This window comes from Neoarius graeffei, chromosome 28 (genome assembly GCF_027579695.1).
Source record: "Neoarius graeffei isolate fNeoGra1 chromosome 28, fNeoGra1.pri, whole genome shotgun sequence".
Taxonomy (NCBI): domain Eukaryota; kingdom Metazoa; phylum Chordata; class Actinopteri; order Siluriformes; family Ariidae; genus Neoarius; species Neoarius graeffei.
The window spans coordinates 15022688-15043671 of NC_083596.1; the positions used below are offsets into that span (position 1 = coordinate 15022688).

Below are 20984 nucleotides of genomic sequence, written 5' to 3' on the forward strand. Positions count from 1 at the left end.
AAAGTGGGAGGGGAAGGAACTAAAACATGCATTTCTTCTGGTGGTGTAGTGGTTAGCGCTGTCGCCTCACAGCAAGAAGGTCCGGGTTCGAGCCCCGGGGCCGGCAAGGGCCTTTCTGTGCGGAGTTTGCATGTTCTCCCCGTGTCCGCGTGGGTTTCCTCTGGGTGCTCCGGTTTCCCCCACAGTCCAAAGACATGCAGGTTAGGTTAACTGGTGACTCTAAAATTGACCGTAGGTGTGAATGTGAGTGTGAATGGTTGTCTGTGTCAATGGCCCTTTTCCACTACCCTTTTTCAGCTCACTTCAGCTCGCTTCAGCTCACTTCAGCCCAACACGGCTCGCGTTTCGACGACCAAAAAACAGCACGACTCCGCTCGCTTCAGCCCTGCTTAGCCCCTAAAACTCGCACCGTTTTGGAGTGGGGCTGAAGCGAGCCAAACCGAGCTGAGTGAGGCTGGGGGCGTGAGGAGACACTCCCCTGTGCACTGATTGGTGAGGAGGAGTGTCCTCACATGCCCACACACGCCCCGCGAGCACACTGGGATCTGTAAACACCGCAAACCCGGAAGAAGAAGAATTACGAGAATTTCTGAAGCCTTATGCGCCTCGCCTCATCTATACGCTCTTGCCAGTATCTGTTGGTGTTGTCGGTGACAACAAGCCACAGCACCAAGACCAGCAACACTAACGACTCCATGTTTATTGTTTACTATCCGGGTTGTGAGACTACCACTTAAAAGATCACTGATGTCACTGTTTGCGCTGCTTAACGACATCACCTGACGTCCACCCACTTTCGCTAACTCCACCCAATGTGTCCACCCACTTCCAGCCAGCACGGTTCAGCGCGGTTGTAGTCGAAATGCTACTCCAACAGCCCCACTCAGCTCGACTCAGCACGGCACGGCTCAGCCCAACTCAGCCGCGTTTGTAGTGGAAAAGCGGCATATGTGTCAGCCCTGTGATGACCTGGCGGCTTGTCCAGGGTGTACCCCGCCTTTCGCCCGTAGTCAGCTGGGATAGGCTCCAGCTTGCCTGCGACCCTGTAGAACGGGATAAAGCGGCTACAGATAATGAGATGAGAGATGAGATGACTGCATTGGACTTTCCTGACTTCCATTCCATCCCCCTTTTCTCTGCACCATACGTGTCTTTTGGCCCTTCCTTTTTGAAACACCATCCAACACTGAATGGCCACCATCTCTCTTTCCTCTATCACTGTCTTTCCACCACACCCCTTTAGGAAAAAAAATTCCTCTTCCCATCACCTTCAGCTACCAAACACCTACTCTGAGATGGTATCACCCACAGCTAACCTTGGTGACCCTGGCTAACATTTGATTTGTGGCTATATCCATCATGGACCAGAACAGCCACATTGTGAGCTGAGAGAAGGGGACAGAATGACGATGGAGGATAGCAATTCACCCTCCTCTCTCTCTTTCTCACTTGATCTTCATCACCCTGACGTACCTCTATCATCCTTTATTATTTTCTTCCCTGTTCACTGTACCTCACTCAACAGTTTCCTCATTCTTTTACGTCTCTCCCTCCCCCATCGCTAACTTATTGTCTTTTAACTTTTTACCCTCATACATCTCTAGCTCTCTTGCTCTGTGTCTGACGTTGATCTCAGATGTTGTTGCAGGCTGTTTTTGACACGATCACTGACAAGGGTTGAGGCACGCCAGCCTAAATCCAAGCTTCAGTCATCCTATCCAATCTTATACTGCTGTAGCCAAGCCAAAAATGTATACAGTGAGAGCCCAAGAAAGAAAAGGTTGGCCAGTCAGGTAGGGGTTCACGTGTCTATTTGATAAAGTCTGTATACGCTCACCGGCCACTTTAAAGTGCATATCACGGATAAATTCAGGGGCAAGATCAATGTAATTCTCCTATTTTATATTAAACTTTGGTCAAATATGTCACGTCGTGCAATTTTTTACCTTGCGCAATACCAGAAAAATTCAGTTGAAATCAAGCCATTTGAGGCGAACTGGTCCGCCTCTGAAAAAACTTGGCATTTGGATTTCCCGGCAAGCATTGATTTTCGTGACGTCGTGTGCGGGATGCCTCCCTCTGAATCCTACGTCAGCGCTGGTTTGTTTATGAGAAAACGACCTGGTGGTTTTCTGCAAATTTCTTCAACGTTATCACGTAATTTATTAAAATGGTTAACAGATGTATCGTAGGAGGGTGTAGCAACACCAACCTTGATGGGATTAGTACTCATCGTTTCCCAAAAGACCGGACAATGAGAGAGAAATGGGAGCGCTTGGTCTACACAGGCTGTGCACTGAAACCGTACAAAGCTCTCGCAGCCTGCTGGCGCTTCTGCAGGTAACGTCACGAATCTGGCTCCAGACTCCCTTGGGATTTTTCCAGATGCGTTTTGTTTTTTTGTTTTTTTTTTGCTGTAGACAGATGGCCTTGTGCAAAATTACCCTTCTGGATGAGTGTGTAAAGGGACATACTTTCATATAAATAAAAAAAAACCACGAAATTGTTCCAGAATATGCACTCTAAGGTTACATCCACACGACAATGGCAACGAGATTTTTTTTTTTTTTTTAAATATCGCGTCCACATGGGCAACGGATCAGTAAAATATCAGGTTCATATGGCAACGCAACGCTTGCTGAAAACAATGCAATACACATGCCACACCACTATGTGCGCTGTAAGACGTTCCCATCGGAGACACCAGAACAATAGAAGTAGACGCATGCGCATAACTGCGCATGCGCACAGTGACTATCCCTGTCACTGTCACACGCACACACTTTCTCACTCCCTATCCTATGGATATAGTCCCTTTAAATCACGTGCTCGTTTTTTGAATGGAGACGCGGAAAGAGGAATGAATGGGGGTAGATGGAAGCCAGTACGCCAACATTCTGATATCCTCCAGAATTCTTTAATGGTCCGGAATAAATTGAATGCTACACGTTGATGGATTACTTTGTTCTTCTACACCCTTTTTGAGGAATGTATTGTCGGACTTAAACCAACATCTGAAGAGGTGAGATCGCTCCTTTTTTTTTCCCCTATTTTTGCTGGCGGGATTGACTCTGCCCTAAGGGCTATTCTCTCACACTCTCTCTCTCTCTCTCTCTCTCTCACTTTGCACCATTGCACAATAAATATTCACAGTGAAAATATTTTGTAAGCGCGTTTCATGAACCAAGTTATAGGATTTGTTGACAACTCGCATCGAGTTCGTTACACTTCTACCCGGCGTGAAGCACTGACAGTCATGTGGTTGTGACGTCATCGTAAACAAATCCGTTCTACTCATCCAGACGACTTCACAACGGCGCCGTTGCCAGATTTTTCCACTCTGCGACCCGTTCTCAATTTCGTTTTGGGGCACCCAAAACGCCGGTGCCGTGTGCACGCCAGGCCAAAACGATAAACAATTTTATCAGATTCACCTGAATCCGTTGCCGTGTGGACAGGGCCTAAGAGTAACTTGTTCTTGATTCTAAGATTCCTGTTCTTGGCTGCAGGAGTGGAACCCAATGTGGTCTTCTGTTGTTGCATGCTGAGATGCTTTTCTGCTCACCACGGTTGTAAAGAGTTATATTATCCTTCCTGGCAGCTCGAACCAATGTTGTTTTTCTCACCATTCTGTGTAAACCCTAGAGAGTGGTGTGTGTGTGAAAACTCCAGGAGATCAGCAGTTTCTGAAATACTTAAACCTTTCTGAAATACTTAAACATCTGGCACTAAGTGAAAGTCACACTTTGAGATCACAATTTTTCCCGTTCTGATGTTTGAAGTGAACATTAACTGAAGCTCTTGATTTGTATCTGCATGATTTTATGAAGTGTGCTGCCATCAAGGGATTGGCTGATTAGAGAACTGCATAAAACAGCAGGTGTGTGAGTGTTCCTAATAAAGTAACCAGTGAATGTAAATCTGTTCCATCAGCATCGTAAGAATAGTCATGGACTTTTTTTTTAAAGATTGTTTTTGGGCTTTTTTCACCTTTATTGGATAGGACAGTGTAGAGACAGGAAATGAGCTGGAGAGAGAGATGGGGAGGGATCGGGAAATGACCTCGGGTCGGAATCGAACCCGGGTCCCCGGATTTATGGTATGGCGCCTTAGTCGACTGAGCCACGGCGCCCCCACTCATGGACTTTTTAAAAGTGAATTTTGAAGGCTGAATATTTTACCTGCTTTTTAAACCACAGTGCAGTTCTGATTGGTCAAAAATCACAAGACTAATATGTAATATATACCATGGTCTAATACGTGATCGTTTCTATGGTAACAACTTTCACGGGGACTTGTATGGCGAAAGCGTAACATAATCTTAACCTAGGAATAAACAGATTTGTTGTTGTTTAAAAAAAAACATCTCTAAGGAAGGGGCGGCACGGTGGTGTAGTGGTTAGCGCTGTCGCCTCACAACAAGAAGGTCCGGGTTCGAGCCCCGTGGCCGGCGAGGGCCTTTCTGTGCGGAGTTTGCATGTTCTCCCCGTGTCCGCGTGGGTTTCCTCTGGGTGCTCCGGTTTCCCCCACAGTCCAAAGACATGCAGGTTAGGTTAACTGGTGACTCTAAATTGACCGTAGATGTGAATGTGAGTGTGAATGGTTGTCTGTGTCTATGTGTCAGCCCTGTGATGACCTGGTGACTTGTCCAGGGTGTACCCCGCCTTTCGCCCGTAGTCAGCTGGGATAGGCTCCAGCTTGCCTGCGACCCTGTAGAAGGATAAAGCAGCTGGACATAATGAGATGAGATGAGTGTGAGAGAGAGAGAGAAAAAAAAGAGGATGGTGAGGGATCGGCTGTTTATAGCTGCTGTGACGTTGATTACTTTCCTATAACAAGACATCCTGACGTGTTTTATTCCTTTAAATGTGTAATATTTCTTAAGTGTATCAGTGAACTGGAAGATGCGTAAAACATGCTGAAATATATAAGTTTAAGCCGTAGCCTCAACACAAATGTATTATGTGCCTGAGTAAACCCGTTTGGAAAACCGATGTCCGGTCCAGAATGCTTGCTTGTGTTTGGATGTGGTTCCCATCAGTCATTTTATAGACACTCTACAGGTCATCAGAGACCCTGGGGGCAGAGCTTCGTGAACATGGGTGGAAATGGCGGGAGTCGAGGAGTAAATAAATAAATAAATAAATAAATCAAATGTTGAATCTTAAAGCTAATCTCCTCTAATTCACCTTTTAATATATAGGCTACTAATATAGTAGCTGTAGATCAGTACGGAGAATATTTTGTTTGATTTATTTAGGGTTCATGTATATGTAAGATGTTTATGTATATAAAATGTATAGGAGGTGTGTTTAAACACAAACGGTTTTGCACAGAGTAGTAGTGTTCACATTACGTTAAAGTATAATGAAAAATAATGTAAAATATCGCATAGATATGTAATTGGAGGTGTGTTCACATTCACGTTGGTATTTTGCATACATGTCAACCTATACGGAATGTCCGTATTTTATACGGATTTGATTCAATAAACGTCGTATACGGGCGTATAAATAAAGTTATACGGATTCTTTAAAAAAAACTTCAGTATTTATTTAGAGCTATAATCAATTCCCACGATGATAAAAGAGCGCATAACATTTACAAACGTACTGTACACCACAGACAGCCAGTAAAGAGTCTTATGAAATCGCGCGTTATCTTGTGGTAGCGAGACTTCGTTCCACTTTTGATCATGCGCACACCGCACTGCGAGAATCCCGCCAACCGTGAAGTCATAGACGCCGGCTTCTGCGTAGAATCATACGTCATCCTCGCCCGAGAATAAAGATGCCTCATTCATGTGCTGCGTTTAACTGTACCAACAGGTTTACCGTCCAAACGAGATCACATGGGATTACCTTTCACAGGTGAGACTGGAAAAATACTTTTCATTGTATTTGGTCATTATAACGTAATTTTACGAACAGATTTTCCTGACTTTGTGGCTAATATGAAGTCTCGCGCATAATAGCCGCTCGGTGAAACCTGCCTCCAAACAACGAAGTATTTCCTTCGTAACTACGCTGATAACACTTTGTGTTTTTGTCAAACATTGGAGCTTTGTATTCATTCTGAAGGTTTATTGTTATTAATATTGAATAAAAAGTAACTGGGATATATCATTGTTGATTATCATTCAAATTTTAGGTAAATTATTTTAATTTGCATCTTATACGGATTTTATAAGGGAAATACGGATTTTGGAGCTTGGTTATACAGGTTTGATTGACCAAAGGTTGACATGTATGATTTTGACGTGTGTGTGGTGCAGCCATTTTGCATACACGTACAGTATTCTTAGTTAAAATGAAGTTCCTGACCTGAATTGGGATGGAAACGGTTAAGCTCTCTGTGTAATGATGCCCCTCAGCACTTTGATTTCAGCTGAACTGCAGTGACCCCGGCATGTCTGAAACACTCTCTGCACTCCTGATTGCCTCTCTCACTCGGTCTCTCGCTCACGTTTGATGTTGCACAGAGAGGCTATGCAAGAAGGAGGGGGGGACTAGATGGAAAAACAAGGCAGAGAGCGAGAGGAGTGCTGTGTAAGATTGCCCTGAGATAGAGGTTCATTGACCTCCAGTACATTGCTGGCTGAGCAGGGTGTCCGGATGAAAGGGAAAACTATTTGTGTGTGTCTGTCTCTGTGTGTGCACGAGACAGCAATGCATGATGGCCCGAGTTTTCTCTGGGCTCCACTTTCAAATGAATGGGAGGCAAAACCCCAGGCGACCTCTGACCCCAGGGTTCAGAAGAGGCCTGTAGGCAGTGTTCCAGCTGCACCGTGTGAGACAGCAGCACTAAATCACCAAACACACACACAGGGTCTACCACTACCACCCTCATGGCCCTAAAGTCTCTGGAGAAACAACTGATACAGGTTTGGTTGAAGCCTGTAATGTGCTTGTAATAAATTTAAATAAAAAATTGAGAACTGTGACATACTCACGATAGATTACTTGATTTCTGATTTTTAAAAAATCTTTCCATAAACAGGTTACCTACAAGAGCAGGGAAAAGACAGATTAGCCAGCTAGCGAAGTTACTAACACAGTGTTGTAGAATTTAGATAATTAGCAAGATACTAGCATAGCATTCTAGAAATTAGAGCTTTATTTCACTATCTTACTGCAGGATGAGCTAATTTGTATCGATAATCGTATGGGGCCGAGTAAAATTTAAGGATTAATTTCACGAGTGATTTCAAAGTTTTGAAATCACGAGTGAAATTGATCCTTAATTTTACTCGGCCCCGTACGATTACTTGTTTATAATATACAGGGCCAAATTCATACTTCGGAAGCCATTCAAGTTCACAACGTTTGTCATTCACATTTTCTGAACCAATCTGGTCGCAAGACTATCTTGCACGTTTGAATCAGTTTCTAAAGCGTCTTTCATCATGACACAAAAAAACTGCGATAGCGCCTTGTCTAACTCGCAGCATTCATATGCCACTAGAGAGTCGTTTATTTGTCTTTCTGCGGCCCATTTCTTAAACACGGAAAGCCAAAAATTTGTACTTTTTTTGGTATTTTCATTTTCGCTTGCAGCTTTCAATTGGTTTATCATTTCTTCGTCAAATATAGCGAAACGCGGCATTGCTGAGTCGGCAGAGTCAGCCATTTTGTTGAGAAAATTTGCTAATTTTTGTAACCGTAACCAAGCAACAAACTGGCCAATAGTATTTCAGAAATACGGCCCAGTGTTACGGAAAAAAGCCCTCCTTGATTGGCCAATCAGAATTGAGTAATTTGGCCCTATGTATTATAAACTAATATACCGTATTTTCTGGACTATAAGCCGCTACTTTTTTCCTAGGTTTTGAACCATGCGGCTTATACAAAGGTGCGGCTATTCTGTGGATTTTTCTTCCACCGCTAGGGGCGCTCTAACCGGAAGTAGAATCAAAAATAAGATAGACGAAAAATCAATGCAAAGAAGAATTAGCAGATCTTTAGCAGATAGAACACGCACGACAAATTACTAACTGGTAATTATTTTCAAATCCAGCGAAGATGATTAAAGTGACTTGTGGTTTCAAACACAGGAGAAATGAAGGTAAATAAATACCGGTTATTTTCTCTTGGTTCTGTTCCGTTTTAATCAGCAAAGTTGCTGCCGTTTTAAAAGGCACTGTTCGGAAAGAATCTGTTCAGGTACATACATGTACATTTACAGTACAAAATCGTTCTGTACATGCAGTAAATATCTAATTTTTCAACATAGATATCTGCGGCTTATAGCCCGGTGCGGCTTGTATATCTTTTTTTTATTTTATTTTTTTAAATAGAGCGGATGCGGCTTATATACAGGTGCACTCTATAGTCCAGAAAATACGGTAGTGTTCAAGAAATTAGTTAATTAGCTAGTTAGATAAGTTAGTTAGCTCGAGAACTTTCCAACATGGCATTCTAGAAATTTGACAACTAGCTACCTAGGCTATCTATAGTAAATAGCTAAGTTACTGACAGAGTGTTCTAGAAAGTACATAATTGGCTAGGTAGGTAGCTTAGCTAACAGTGTTCTTGAAATTACAGTAGTGTGCAAAAGTCTTAAGGCCAATTTATGCTGACAACGCAGTCCTCGCAGATGGCGTCTGCGTAGCCCCCCCCACCTTCGCAGACGCTCTGCGCGCACCTCCCAAAAATTGTGACCACCGCAGACAGCCTCGCAGACAGCGTCGCAGACAAGAGGGCTCTGATTGGTCCACTCTACATCTGCTGTACACGCACTTCCGCTTCCCTACTTTCCCGGTTTGGTTTGTTTTCACGACCGCCATTTTTAAAAACATGAGCGAAGATGGAGCAGCACGAAGAGCGGTTGATCGAGGAAGTACGTACATCTATACGACTCCAGTTCTAGTCATTATAAGTAACCGGAGGATAAACACTCCACTAACCACACCCACCAACTACTCCTAGCGATTTCGCGACTTCGCGCCCCCTTGCGTTGTGGCAGTGAATAACATCGCGCACGCCTGTTACTCCCCGCTCAATGATAAATTACAACTGCCTGCGAAAAGCTATCTGCGAAAGCCTTGTCGCAAGAGCAAGGCACATGTAAAGAAATGCTGTAGACCAAAAATGGCTAAAAAAAAAAAAAATGAAATGTAGTCAACAGCAGTAAGCCATAATAAATGAAACAAAGTCAGTATTTGGTGTGAGACAAGGTTTTGCTTTAAAAAAAAAAAGTAGTGCAGTTTTATAAGAAAATGAGCTGTAGGTTTGACTGAGCATCTTACAGAACCAGCCCCAGTTCTTCTGGACACTTTGACTGTCACACTCGCCTCTTAATTTTGCACCAAAACCCAGCAGCCTTCATTATGCTTTCTTTTTTAATCTGAAAAGTGCTCTGTTATGTAATATGCTGCTCAGATACAAACTTTTTTTTCCTGTAGCATTTAATTTTGTGCTGAAAAACAAATGTTTGGACTCTAAAATGTTTTTGTACTGACTCGATAATGTAGACGTCCATTCAGCCATCCAGCCATTATCTGTAGCCGCTTTATCCTGTCCTACAGGGTCGCAGGCAAGCAGGAGCCTATCCCAGCTGACTACGGGCGAAAGGCGGGGTACACCCTGGACAAGTCGCCAGGTCATCACAGGGCTGACACATAGACACAGACAACCATTCACACTCACATTCACACTACGGTCAATTTAGAGTCACCAGTTAACCTAACCTGCATGTCTTTGGACTGTGGGGGAAACCGGAGCACCCGGAGGAAACCCACGGGGAGAACATGCAAACTCCACACAGAAAGGACCTCGCTGGCCGCGAACCCAGGACCTTCTTGCTGTGAGGCGACAGCGCTAACCACTACACCACCGTGCCGCCCCTTAATGTAGAAGTCATAAAATAGAAATCTATAACAAAGTTTGCATGAAAAAATAAAACAGGATGCCTAAGACGTTTGCACAGTACTGTATGAGGGTAAGGCTAGGCTGACACTTGCACGATTCCATGGCACGCATTGGCACGACTCGAGTCGTGCCAGTGCGCAAACTAGTCGTAAACTGGCGTGAAGTGTGCGTAAACCAGTTGTGACTGCGTGCCATGTCAGGACGAGAATTTTGAAATGTTCAAAATTTTGGTCACGACAAAATTTCGCGACCGGGTCGTGAACTATGCGCAAACTGTTCGTGAACTCGTCGGGACGATGCGGGAGGATGCGTGCCAGTGCATGGAAGTGCGCGCCATGCCACGACTGTCACGAACTGCCACGAATAGTTCACGAACAGCTCACGTCGAGTTCACGAGTAGTTCACGACATGTTCACGAATTGGTGTGCGTCGCAGCGTGGCCGTGCCTTCCCATTGACACGGTCACGCATTGATGGCACAAGCAGTTCACGACTAGTTTACGCACTTCACGAACAGTTTGTGCATGGCACGAGCAGTTCACGACGAGTTCACGAGCAGTTCACGACTACCGCGCGACAGTGGCGCTCGCGTCGGTGCGGGGGTATATATAGGGCTTCCCGGACACTTCTCGCCATTCGCAATTTTTTTTCTTGCTTTTTTCTTTAATGTCTTTTATATTCTATTCCTTCATGACTTTTTTTTTTGGGGGGGGAGTTTCATTTCTTTTATTTAAAAAATGGAACAACTGTGGATGCAGCTCATGAAGCTACTACCATTCTTTCTTGCCAAGGGACAGCACCAGCAGGGGACATGTAGTAATGTGACAGGTAGTCTCGCTGATCCTTCTGGGTATGATGGCCGGTTAGAGGTAGCAGCCCCTGCAGGTGTCGGTCAGTCCTCCATCCACCAGGGATCAAATCATGTGTGTCCGGATCTTCGCGGTCCACTTCTGAAATTGCGTGTGGGTATCTGATGAGGATGAGGTTGTGCATGACACAGGCGTGCCCAAGTCGGCACGACACCGTCCGAATTGCGCAAACTCGTCGTGCCAATGCGGAAAGTGCGTAAACTATGCGCAAACTATGCGTGAACTCGTCATGCCAGTTCGTGAATGTGGACGGGCACGCATTCCTGAACTCGTCGTGAACTATGCGTGAACTAGTCGTGAACAGTGCGGGAGCCTCCCAGTTCGTGCCCCAAAATGGCACGACTTGCCACGACAAAATCGTGGCCAAAAGTCGTGCAAGTGTCAGCCTAGGGTAAGTCAAAAAGTTCTAAGACAGATGTTATTTCAAAAAAAAGGAATACAAAGAAGGAATTGTCCAATGGAAACATCATTTGCAGGAGAGTTTAGACTTAAATGGAGAATATGTAGAGAAATAGCTCATCTCATCTCATTATCTCTAGCCGCTTTATCCTTCTACAGGGTCGCAGGCAAGCTGGAGCCTATCCCAGCTGACTACGGGCGAAAGGCGGGGTACACCCTGGACAAGTCGCCAGGTCATCACAGGGCTGACACATAGACACAGACAACCATTCACACTCACATTCACACCTACGGTCAATTTAGAGTCACCAGTTAACCTAACCTGCATGTCTTTGGACTGTGGGGGAAACCGGAGCACCCGGAGGAAACCCACGCGGACACGGGGAGAACATGCAAACTCCACACAGAAGGGCCCTCGCCGGCCCCGGGGCTCGAACCCAGGACCTTCTTGCTGTGAGGCGACAGCGCTAACCACTACACCACCGTGCCGCCCCTAGAGAAATAGCTTTATTTTCATAAATAAAGATTTTTTTCATTTGTCTTAGAACTTTTTGACTTACCCTCGTATATAAGTAACTTGCACAATAGGTTAGTTAGCTAGCTAGCTAGCTAGCTAGCTATACATGTTCACTAGCTAGCTAAGTTACCAACATAGTATGCTACAAATAAACCAGCTATTGAACTACTTGCATGCATAGAGGAACGAAACTGGTGCACAAAAGAAACTGGTAAACTAATCAACAGCTAATAAAAATATAAACTCTATCTATTAACTGAGCCAAATGCAGACGAAACCGTGAGTTGGCCTAGTGGTTAGCGTGTCTGCCTCTCGATCGGGAGATTGTGAGTTCTACTCACGGTCGGGTCATACCAAAGACCATCATAAAAATGGTACCTACTGCCGTCTGGTAAGGCACGCTGCAATACAGATGTGAGTGGGGAGTTAAACTCTCGTGGTTACCAGAGGACTAGCCACCCACTGTAACCCTAGCTATGTAATAGGCGAGAGGCCGAGGGCTACGGAAACGGAGATCGGCGCCGCCCTATGCGCCACATGGCGTGGGAAGGACTTTGATTTGATTTGAAATGCAGACGAACCATCAAACTAGATCAAGTTTGAGGCTAGGAGTTTTTGAATGACTCTTTTGTGACGTATGGTGAACATAAAATATTAAATCATGTGTAATGGGTGTAAAAGTATTTGGGAAAGAAAGTAATGGGGGGGGGGCGCTGGATCCTGCTCACCCTCCAAATGTGATTATAATTAGGTGCTGAGTAGTAACTGTGTTAATTTAGCAATGCCTTGGTGGATAACCTTACAGTGCTGCTTCCAAAAAAAAAAAATCTGTATATTATGTAGTCCCTGTATGTATGACATAAAGCCCGTCACCTGGAACATGCACAGTGTCTTTACACAGACTACTTTCCATGCAGTTTATCTATATATTGCTGTTTGTTTATTGCTAGTCTTGCAATTTTTTTTTTTTTTTATCCTAGGTTTCTATTCACAACTTGTAAAAGCTTAGTTGAAATATCCCATTCTCATTATCTGTAGCCGCTTTATCCTGTTCTACAGGGTCGCAGGCAAGCTGGAGCCTATCCCAGCTGACTACGGGCGAAAGGCGGGGTACACCCTGGACAAGTCGCCAGGTCATCACAGGGCTGACACATAGACACAGACAACCATTCACACTCACATTCACACTACGGTCAATTTAGAGTCACCAGTTAACCTAACCTGCATGTCTTTGGACTGTGGGGGAAACCGGAGCACCCAGAGGAAACCCACGCGGACACAGGGAGAACATGCAAACTCCGCACAGAAAGGCCCTCGCCGGCCACGGGGCTCGAACCCGGACCTTCTTGCTGTGAGGCGACAGCGCTAACCACTACACCACCGTGCTGTCCTAGTTGAAATATGTGTATAAAATATTGCGATATACAGTTGGTGTGACGTGACCAAATAGACAGCATGCAGTAACTGAAATTAAGTAAAAGAATAACCTTCTTTATATTATCTGTGTGTTATATCTTTGAGCAAATGTTTTGGCTAGCTCCTGAGTTGTACAACAGAAAAGCGTTCACCTGACCATCACAAGCTTGTTAGTTTGAATCCTGATGATATCACAGCCATCCGTGGCAAAGAGTCAAAGGAAAATTGGCCATGCTGTCAGGGTGGGACAGATGGTATTCTCTTGGCCAAGTTTACATTAGACCGTATCTGTCTCGTTTTCTTCGCGGATGCACTGTCCGTTTACATTAAAACGCCGGGAAACGGGAATCCGCCAGCGTCCACGTATTCAATCTAGATCGTGTCTGGTCCAGTGCTGTGTAAACATTGAGAATACGCGGATACGCTGTGCTGAGCTCTAGCTGGCGTCGTCATTGGACAACGTCACTGTGACATCCACCTTCCTGATTCGCTGGCGTTGGTCATGTGACGCGACTGCTGAAAAACGGCGCGGACTTCCGCCTTGTATCACCTTTCATTAAAGAGTATAAAAGTATGAAAATACTGCAAATACTGATGCAAATACTGCCCATTGTGTAGTTATGATTGTCTTTAGGCTTGCCATCCTTCCACTTGCAAGTGGTAAGTGATATGCGCTGGGATCACACACACAGCGGCTCAGTCCCGAATCACTGCTCGTGTGCTTCACTCGCGCGCTCTGTGAGCTGCGCAGGGCCGGAGTGCGCACCCTCCAGAGGGCACTCGCTGTTCAGGGCGGAGCGATTTGGAGCGCAGGATGCCTGCGGAGCCGAGCGTATCCGTGTATTGGTGTTGCTGTGTGCACGCGAATCGTGTATTGGTGTTGCTGTGTGCACGCTAATCGTTTTAAAAACGTTAATCTGATGATCCGCTGATACGGTCTAATGTAAACCCCACCTTATTCTCTCTCTCTGTCAGTTAGAGCGACACTTACCAATCGTGTGCGTCTGTGGGCTCGTGTATTCAAAAGAGGGCAGATAGCGCTTTCACCAGAGTGGGTTATGCTGCCCTGTGACACAGCATGAGCAGCAGATCGGAAAAGATTGTGTTGTGTGTTGGGGAGAGTAAGCCAGTGAGTGAGAATGGGCAAGGGCAAATTGGGGGAGAAAAATGGGAGATGTTTTGACTGATGAAATTTAAAATTTGTTAGAGTAGCCACAAAGTAATAAAGTTCCACAGCTACTACTTAAGTATGTATTATTGGTGTCTGTGTGTTTATATAGTCCTTTTCTTTTCTCTCTTCCCTTTCTATAGAGAATTGCAAGATGACCCAAAGATTGAGTGGAGCATCGCGCTGACCGCATCACTAATCCTTAAACACATCACGACTTATTCCATTAACCTGGTGAGAACTTTATTTTGCGAAATATAGACGCCATGCATGAACTAACTAATGACTTGTACAAAAAAACCAGTAGCTTTTATACAGACAGTATAAGAACACTGTGACAATGGAAATAGTATTAAATTGTCGGTGATATCAACAAGAATATCAGGGAGTCTTGGTAAATTATCCAAACAAGAAACTGAAAAATTGACACTGAGTAAGGAATAAAACACAACAAGGGTGTTGTATGACATGGTCCGACATGAAAGCTAGAGGTTTTACTGTTATGACCCGAACGTTAATTATTTTCCTAGAACAGCATGCGTTACAGTTATACCACAGTAATTTGCCAATGCTAACAATTTTTAATTATTAAAGAACAACATGACACACCTTGTTTCTAGTTAATGTTATCAAAACAAGTTATTACTTACGTTAAAGCAGTTATGCTGGGCATACACTGCGCGATTTTTGGCACGATTTTGGTACGATTTTCACTCGTGCGACTGTTTTGGAGATCGGGCCGAGTTTTGGCTCAGTCGTACGTCTCGGATCGTGTAGTATACATGGGGTAGCGACAAGCGATTAACACCTCACGACCTCCTCCCGATCGATCGGATGAAAATCAAACCTGTTTGAAATCCTGAGCATCGCATCGTATAGTGTGAGAACAGGAATCGTAAGCTGCGTGCTGTTTACGCCTGCGATTCACTCGTACAGTGTGAGCAGCAGCTGAATACCGCGATTGAAAAAATCGCACAGTGTATGCCCAGCTTAAAACATCTTAAAGAACGCTTCACTAAATAAACAACTATATGCTTCTTTGTTACATAATCGGTACGTTGTATTGATTTGCAGGGAAACAACTGAACTAGAGGGCCTAACATATCAGCATTTCAAATACTATATTTAGTTTCTTCATTCTTTAATTTGTTTCATAATTTCATGATAATTACCGTATTTTCTGGACTATAAGCCGCTACTTTTTTCCTAGGTTTTGAACCATGCGGCTTATACAAAGGTGCGGCTATTCTGTGGATTTTTCTTCCACCGCTAGGGGCGCTCTAACCGGAAGTAGAATCAAAAATAAGATAGACGAAAAATCAATGCAAAGAAGAATTAGCAGATCTTTAGCAGATAGAACACGCACGACAAATTACTAACTGGTAATTATTTTCAAATCCAGCGAAGATGATTAAAGTGACTTGTGGTTTCAAACACAGGAGAAATGAAGGTAAATAAATACCGGTTATTTTCTCTTGGTTCTGTTCCGTTTTAATCAGCAAAGTTGCTGCCGTGTTAAAAGGCACTGTTTGGAAAGAATCTGTTCAGGTACATACATGTACATTTACAGTACAAAATCGTTCTGTACATGCAGTAAATATCTAATTTTTCAACATAGATATCTGCGGCTTATAGCCCGGTGCAGCTTGTATATCTTTTTTTTTTTTTTTTTTTTTAAAAATAGAGCGGATGCGGCTTATATACAGGTGCGCTCTATAGTCCAGAAAATACGGTATTCTCTTCTAATTTTAATTTGGCCTCATTTTCTATCAAATTTGCTTCAGAAATGAAAGGGTTACTGCCCTGAAAACCAATAAAATCAAGTTATCCAATGAGATTTTTTTTGTTTGTTGTCTCTAGGCTGAGAAGAGTTTAGAGCTGGCTCAATCAGTGGTTAGGACGTCATTGCCGGGAGTGTATGTTTATGTAGGAAGTGACCGATGAGTTAATCAGATTTTGATTTATAGTAGGAGGGACCAAAAATTTATCACCCTCGCGAGCTTAACCACGACTCGGTGCCGTCAGCGCAGCAGTGAAATCAACTTCCAGCCGGTGTAGCGTTCATCAGTAGTGTTAGTGAATGCTAATAAAGCAGTCAAGCCAGTAATAGCGAGAGCAAGTAGCACAGGTTAACGACCGAGAACCTAAGGTGGTGTTTACATTAGACCGTATCCGTATCGTTTTCGTTGCAGATGCACTGTCCGTGCACATTAAAACGCCGGAAAACGACTCCACAGGCGGAACAGTTTGAATCCGCCAGGGCCCACGTATTCAACCCAGTACGTATCTGATCCGGTGCTATGTAAACATTGAGGAACGAGGATACGCTGTGCTGAGCTCTAGCTGACGTCGTCATTGGACAACGTCACTGTGACATCCACCTTCCTGATTCGCTGGCGTTGGTCATGCCACGTTGGTCATGTGAATGAGCAATACAGGAAGTGTGTTGGTTACCGTAGCAATAAATAGTCTTGTTGTAATCGCAAAAAACGGCCATTCTGCGAGGTGAAGAGTGTACCGAACACTGTTAGATCCTTCTAGCATAAACACGAAGGCCATACACGGTGTAAAAAAGGCGTCATTGTAGTACCAGTACCGCCGATAACAGACTGGCATACTTCATTTTTTACAACGACATCCTTCCACTTGCAAGTGGTGAGTGACTTGCGCATGCCCGATATGCACTGGGATCATGTGACGTGCCGTCTAATTAGTCATGTGATTAGCGTATCCGTGTATTGGCGTTGCCGTGTGCACGGGGAACGGTTTTATTGCGGGCACAGAAATTTTGTGTGTGTACGCGAATCGTTTTAAAAACGTTAATCTGATGATCCACTGATTCGAAATAATGTAAACAGGGCCTAAGATTTCCGTCTCCAGACTCTTTTTGCATGTTCGCTACAGTATTTTTCACTCAGACTTAAGTATTCATTTCCCTCTGTCATTTACTCAGCTACTTTTAAACAGGGCTTTGAACCGGTTCAAGGAACGAAAACGAAAACCGGGAACTTTTTCTATTTCACATGGAACAGAAACGAAACCAGAAACTTTATTATTTTTTATGCTCCGGAACAGAAACGCTTATTAAAAATAATGGTAACCGGTTAATACCGGTTTTTATTTCGTTCCTCAAAGTTTCCGTAGCCTACAAATAAAAAAGTCATTCTTCTCCTGCGCAAGTTTCTATGACCCGCTGGGGTTCACTTCCTGTGTGACGTTCGCTGACTGAATGGAGAGAGCGGGAGGGTGGACTACTATCACGTCTCCACATCTTAAATAAGAGGTAAATATTGCAGTCTATCGTTATTCAAAAACGTCAATTTCAAACACGATATCAATATATTTGTCCACGTTAATGAGAGGCTCGCGAACATTAAATGACGTTAACCTCTGTTAGCCTATCAATGCATAGGGCCTGACTAGCCTTTGGTAACGCACTAAACGAATTATCTTTCATTTTTGGCACTTTTTCTGTTCGTGTAGATGGGAAGACATACTGAGAATCCAAATCGCCAACATTTGAAATAATAATTGTTTTGAATTATTTCTTGTCTTATTTAATGAAGGTTGTAATAGAATTAGCCTACATTTGGCTTAAGCTGGATGAGACAGAGACATAATTTTATAGCCATTTGTTAAACAGCTGACAGGGAACGTAATTAACCGTTCCGGGAACGAAATTTTTTTTGTTCTAACCGGTTCGGGAACGTCTATTTAATGGTGGAACCCAAAACCGGAAACGTTAAAATTCCGTTTCTGTTCGGAACGAACCAATAGGAAAAAAATTCTGGTTCAAAGCCCTGCTTTTAAAATCAACATCAACAACTACTCACATTGATGCTACCTGGCAGCCTGCCGCTAACCCCTTGCAAAATCCTTTGTCCTGTTGCTTTTTTGATGTGTCTGACTAAGGTTTGGCTGAGCTCAAGTCCCAGCTCTAATAGTCACGGTTCGGCACTGAACCGAACCCAAATCATATCACCAGAATGTTCTTCATATACAGTGGGGAAAATAAGTATTTGCTACACTGCCGATTTTGCAAGGTTTCCCACTTACAAAGAATGGAGAAGTCTGTAATTTTTATCGTAGGTACACTTCAACTGTGAGAGACAGAATCTAAAAAAAAAAATCCAGAAAATCACATTGTATGATTTTTAAATAATTAATTTGCATTTTATTGCATGAAGTAAGTATTTGATACAATAGAAAAACAGAGCTTAATATTTGGTACAGAAACCTGTGTTTACAATTACAGAGGTCAGACGTTTCCTGTAGTTGTTGATCAGGTTTGCACACACTGCAGCAGGGATTTTGGCCCACTCCTCCGTACAGATCTTCTCCAGATCTTTCAGGTTTGGGGCTGTTGCTGGGCAACACGGAGTTTCAGCTCCCTCCAAAGATTTTCTATTGGGTTCAGGTCTGGAGACTGGCTAGGCCACTCCAGGACCTTGAAATGCTTCTTACGGAGCCACTCCTTAGTTGCCCTGGTTGTGTTTTTCGGGTCATTGTCATGCTGGAAGACCCAGCCATGACCCATCTTCAATGCTCTTACTGAGGGGAGGTTGTTGCCCAGAATCTCGCAATACATGGCCCCATCCATCCTCCCCTCCATACGGTGCAGTTATCCTGTCCCCTTTGCAGAAAAGCACCCCCAAAGTGTGTTTCCATCCCCATGCTTCACAGTTGGAATGGTCTTCTTGGGGTTGTACTCATTCTTCTTCTTCCTCCAAACACGGCGAGTGGAGTTTATACCAAAAAGCTCTATTTTGGTCTCATCTGATCACATGACCTTCTCCCATGCCTCCTCTGGATCATCCAGATGGTCATTGGCAAACTTCAGATGGGTCTGGGCATGTGCTGGCTTGAGCAGGGGGACCTTGCACGCACTGCAGGATTTTAATCCATGACGGTATAGTGTGTTACTAATGGTAATCTTTGAGACTGTGGTCCCAGTTCTCTTCAGGTCATTGACCAGGTCCTCCCGTGTAGTTCTGGGCTGATCCCTCACCTTTCTCATGATCATTGATAACCCACAAGGCGAGATCTTGCATGGAGCCCCAGACTGAGAGAGATTGACAGTCGTCTTGAGTTTCTTCCATTTTCTAATAATTGCGCCAACAGTTGTTGCCTTCTCACCAAGCTGCTTGCCTATTGTCCTGTAGCCCATCCCAGCCTTGTGCAGGTCTACAATTTTGTCCCTGGTGTTCTTAGACAGCTCTTTGGTCTTGCCCATGGTGGAGAGGTTGGAGTCTGATTGATTGACTGTGTGGACAGGTGTCTTTTATACAGGTAACGAGTTCAAACAGGTGCAGTTAATACAGGTAATCAGTTGAGAATTTGAAGGCTTCTTCAAGAAAAACTAATAGGTCTGTGAGCACCAGAATTCTTGCTGGTTGGTAGGTAATCAAATACTTATGTCATGCAATAACATGCAAATTAATTATTTAAAAATCATATAATGTGATTTTGGCGGCGCGGTGGTGTAGTGGTTAGCGCTGTCGCCTCACAGCAAGAAGGTCCGGGTTCGAGCCCAGCAGCCGACGTGGGCCTTTCTGTGCAGAGTTTACATGTTCTCCCCGTGTCCGCGTGGGTTTCCTCTGGGTGCGCCAGTTTCCCCCACAGTCCAAAGACATGCAGGTTAGGCTAACTGGTGACTCTAAATTGACCGTAGGTGTGAATGTGAGTGTGAATGGTTGTCTGTGTCTATGTGTCAGCCCTGTGATGACCTGGCGACTTGTCCAGGGTGTACCCCGCCTTTCGCCCGTAGTCAGCTGGGATAGGCTCCAGCTTGCCTGTGACCCTGTAGAACAGGATAAAGCGGCTAGAGATAATGAGAGACAATGTGATTTTTCTGGATTTTTTTTTTGTTTGTTTTAGATTCTGTCTCTCACAGTTGAAGTGTACCTACGATAAAAATTACAGACCTCTCCATTCTTTAAGTGGGAAAACTTGCAAAATCGGCAGTGTATCAAATACTTATTTTCCCTACTGTATGAGAAACCATTTGCCTTGAACATCTGGCTCATTTTAGATATTTCTTTTAAGTTTGAAGTTTGAAAAGATCAGGTCTTTTCCCCAGTCATTTACACTTAAAGAATAAAAGTAAAGCGACAGCTTTCAACTCTACAGCTTTGACAGCTTCATGCATGGCTGTATTTTATGTAGGAAGATGGGGTGCTTTTAATTTAACGACCAGTCCAGTTAATATATAGAGTCTAGCATGACATCCGCCATCTGCATTTATCCCTAATTACACACATTAATATCCCACAATGCTCCTGGCCTCTCCTGGGCCGCCAGAAAGCTAAACCAGTGATTTTTATCGGGCTTGCCTGAGTGTTCCAGGAAATTTCCCAAGTGGAATTGCAAATCTGAACAAAGTCGGGGGGGGGGGGGGGGGGGTTTCAACTCCTTTTTTTTTTTCTTTCTCTCGCTCTCTCTCTCTTCTTGACAGGCCATTAAGGCTCTGATTAAAAGCCCAAGCACGGAAGACTTGCATAAACAAACAACAACAAACAAATGGGCTGAAAGAGCGAGTGCTGTTACGAAACAACTTCGGTTTGATATTTCCCTGAGCATGTGTAAACACGCAAACTCCCCATCACCCAACCAGCGTCCCTCCCTTCCTGCCAGGCCAAGTCGTATTCCAAGGAAGCTTTGTATGATTTTTATTTAAAACACAATAAATAAATCATCAACTTGACAAAAGTCATAATTTTGCTTTGATTTCCCCAATGAAATGAAGTT

General features: G+C 44.0%; 1 protein-coding gene across 6 annotated transcripts in view; it reads left to right on the forward strand.

Annotated features, from left to right (window-relative positions):
- pigl (phosphatidylinositol glycan anchor biosynthesis, class L) overlaps positions 1-20984 on the forward strand; it is a 78132-nt gene that overhangs the window by 32912 nt on the left and 24236 nt on the right. For 5 of the 6 annotated variants that reach the window (XM_060912590.1, XM_060912591.1, XM_060912592.1 and 2 more), the window contains one exon: positions 14381-14471. In XM_060912590.1, coding sequence (XP_060768573.1) covers positions 14381-14471 — 91 coding nt within the window. Of the gene's footprint in view, positions 1-2707; positions 3023-14380; positions 14472-20984 lie in introns of those variants that run through there. The other variant, XM_060912595.1, reaches the window with a different exon arrangement.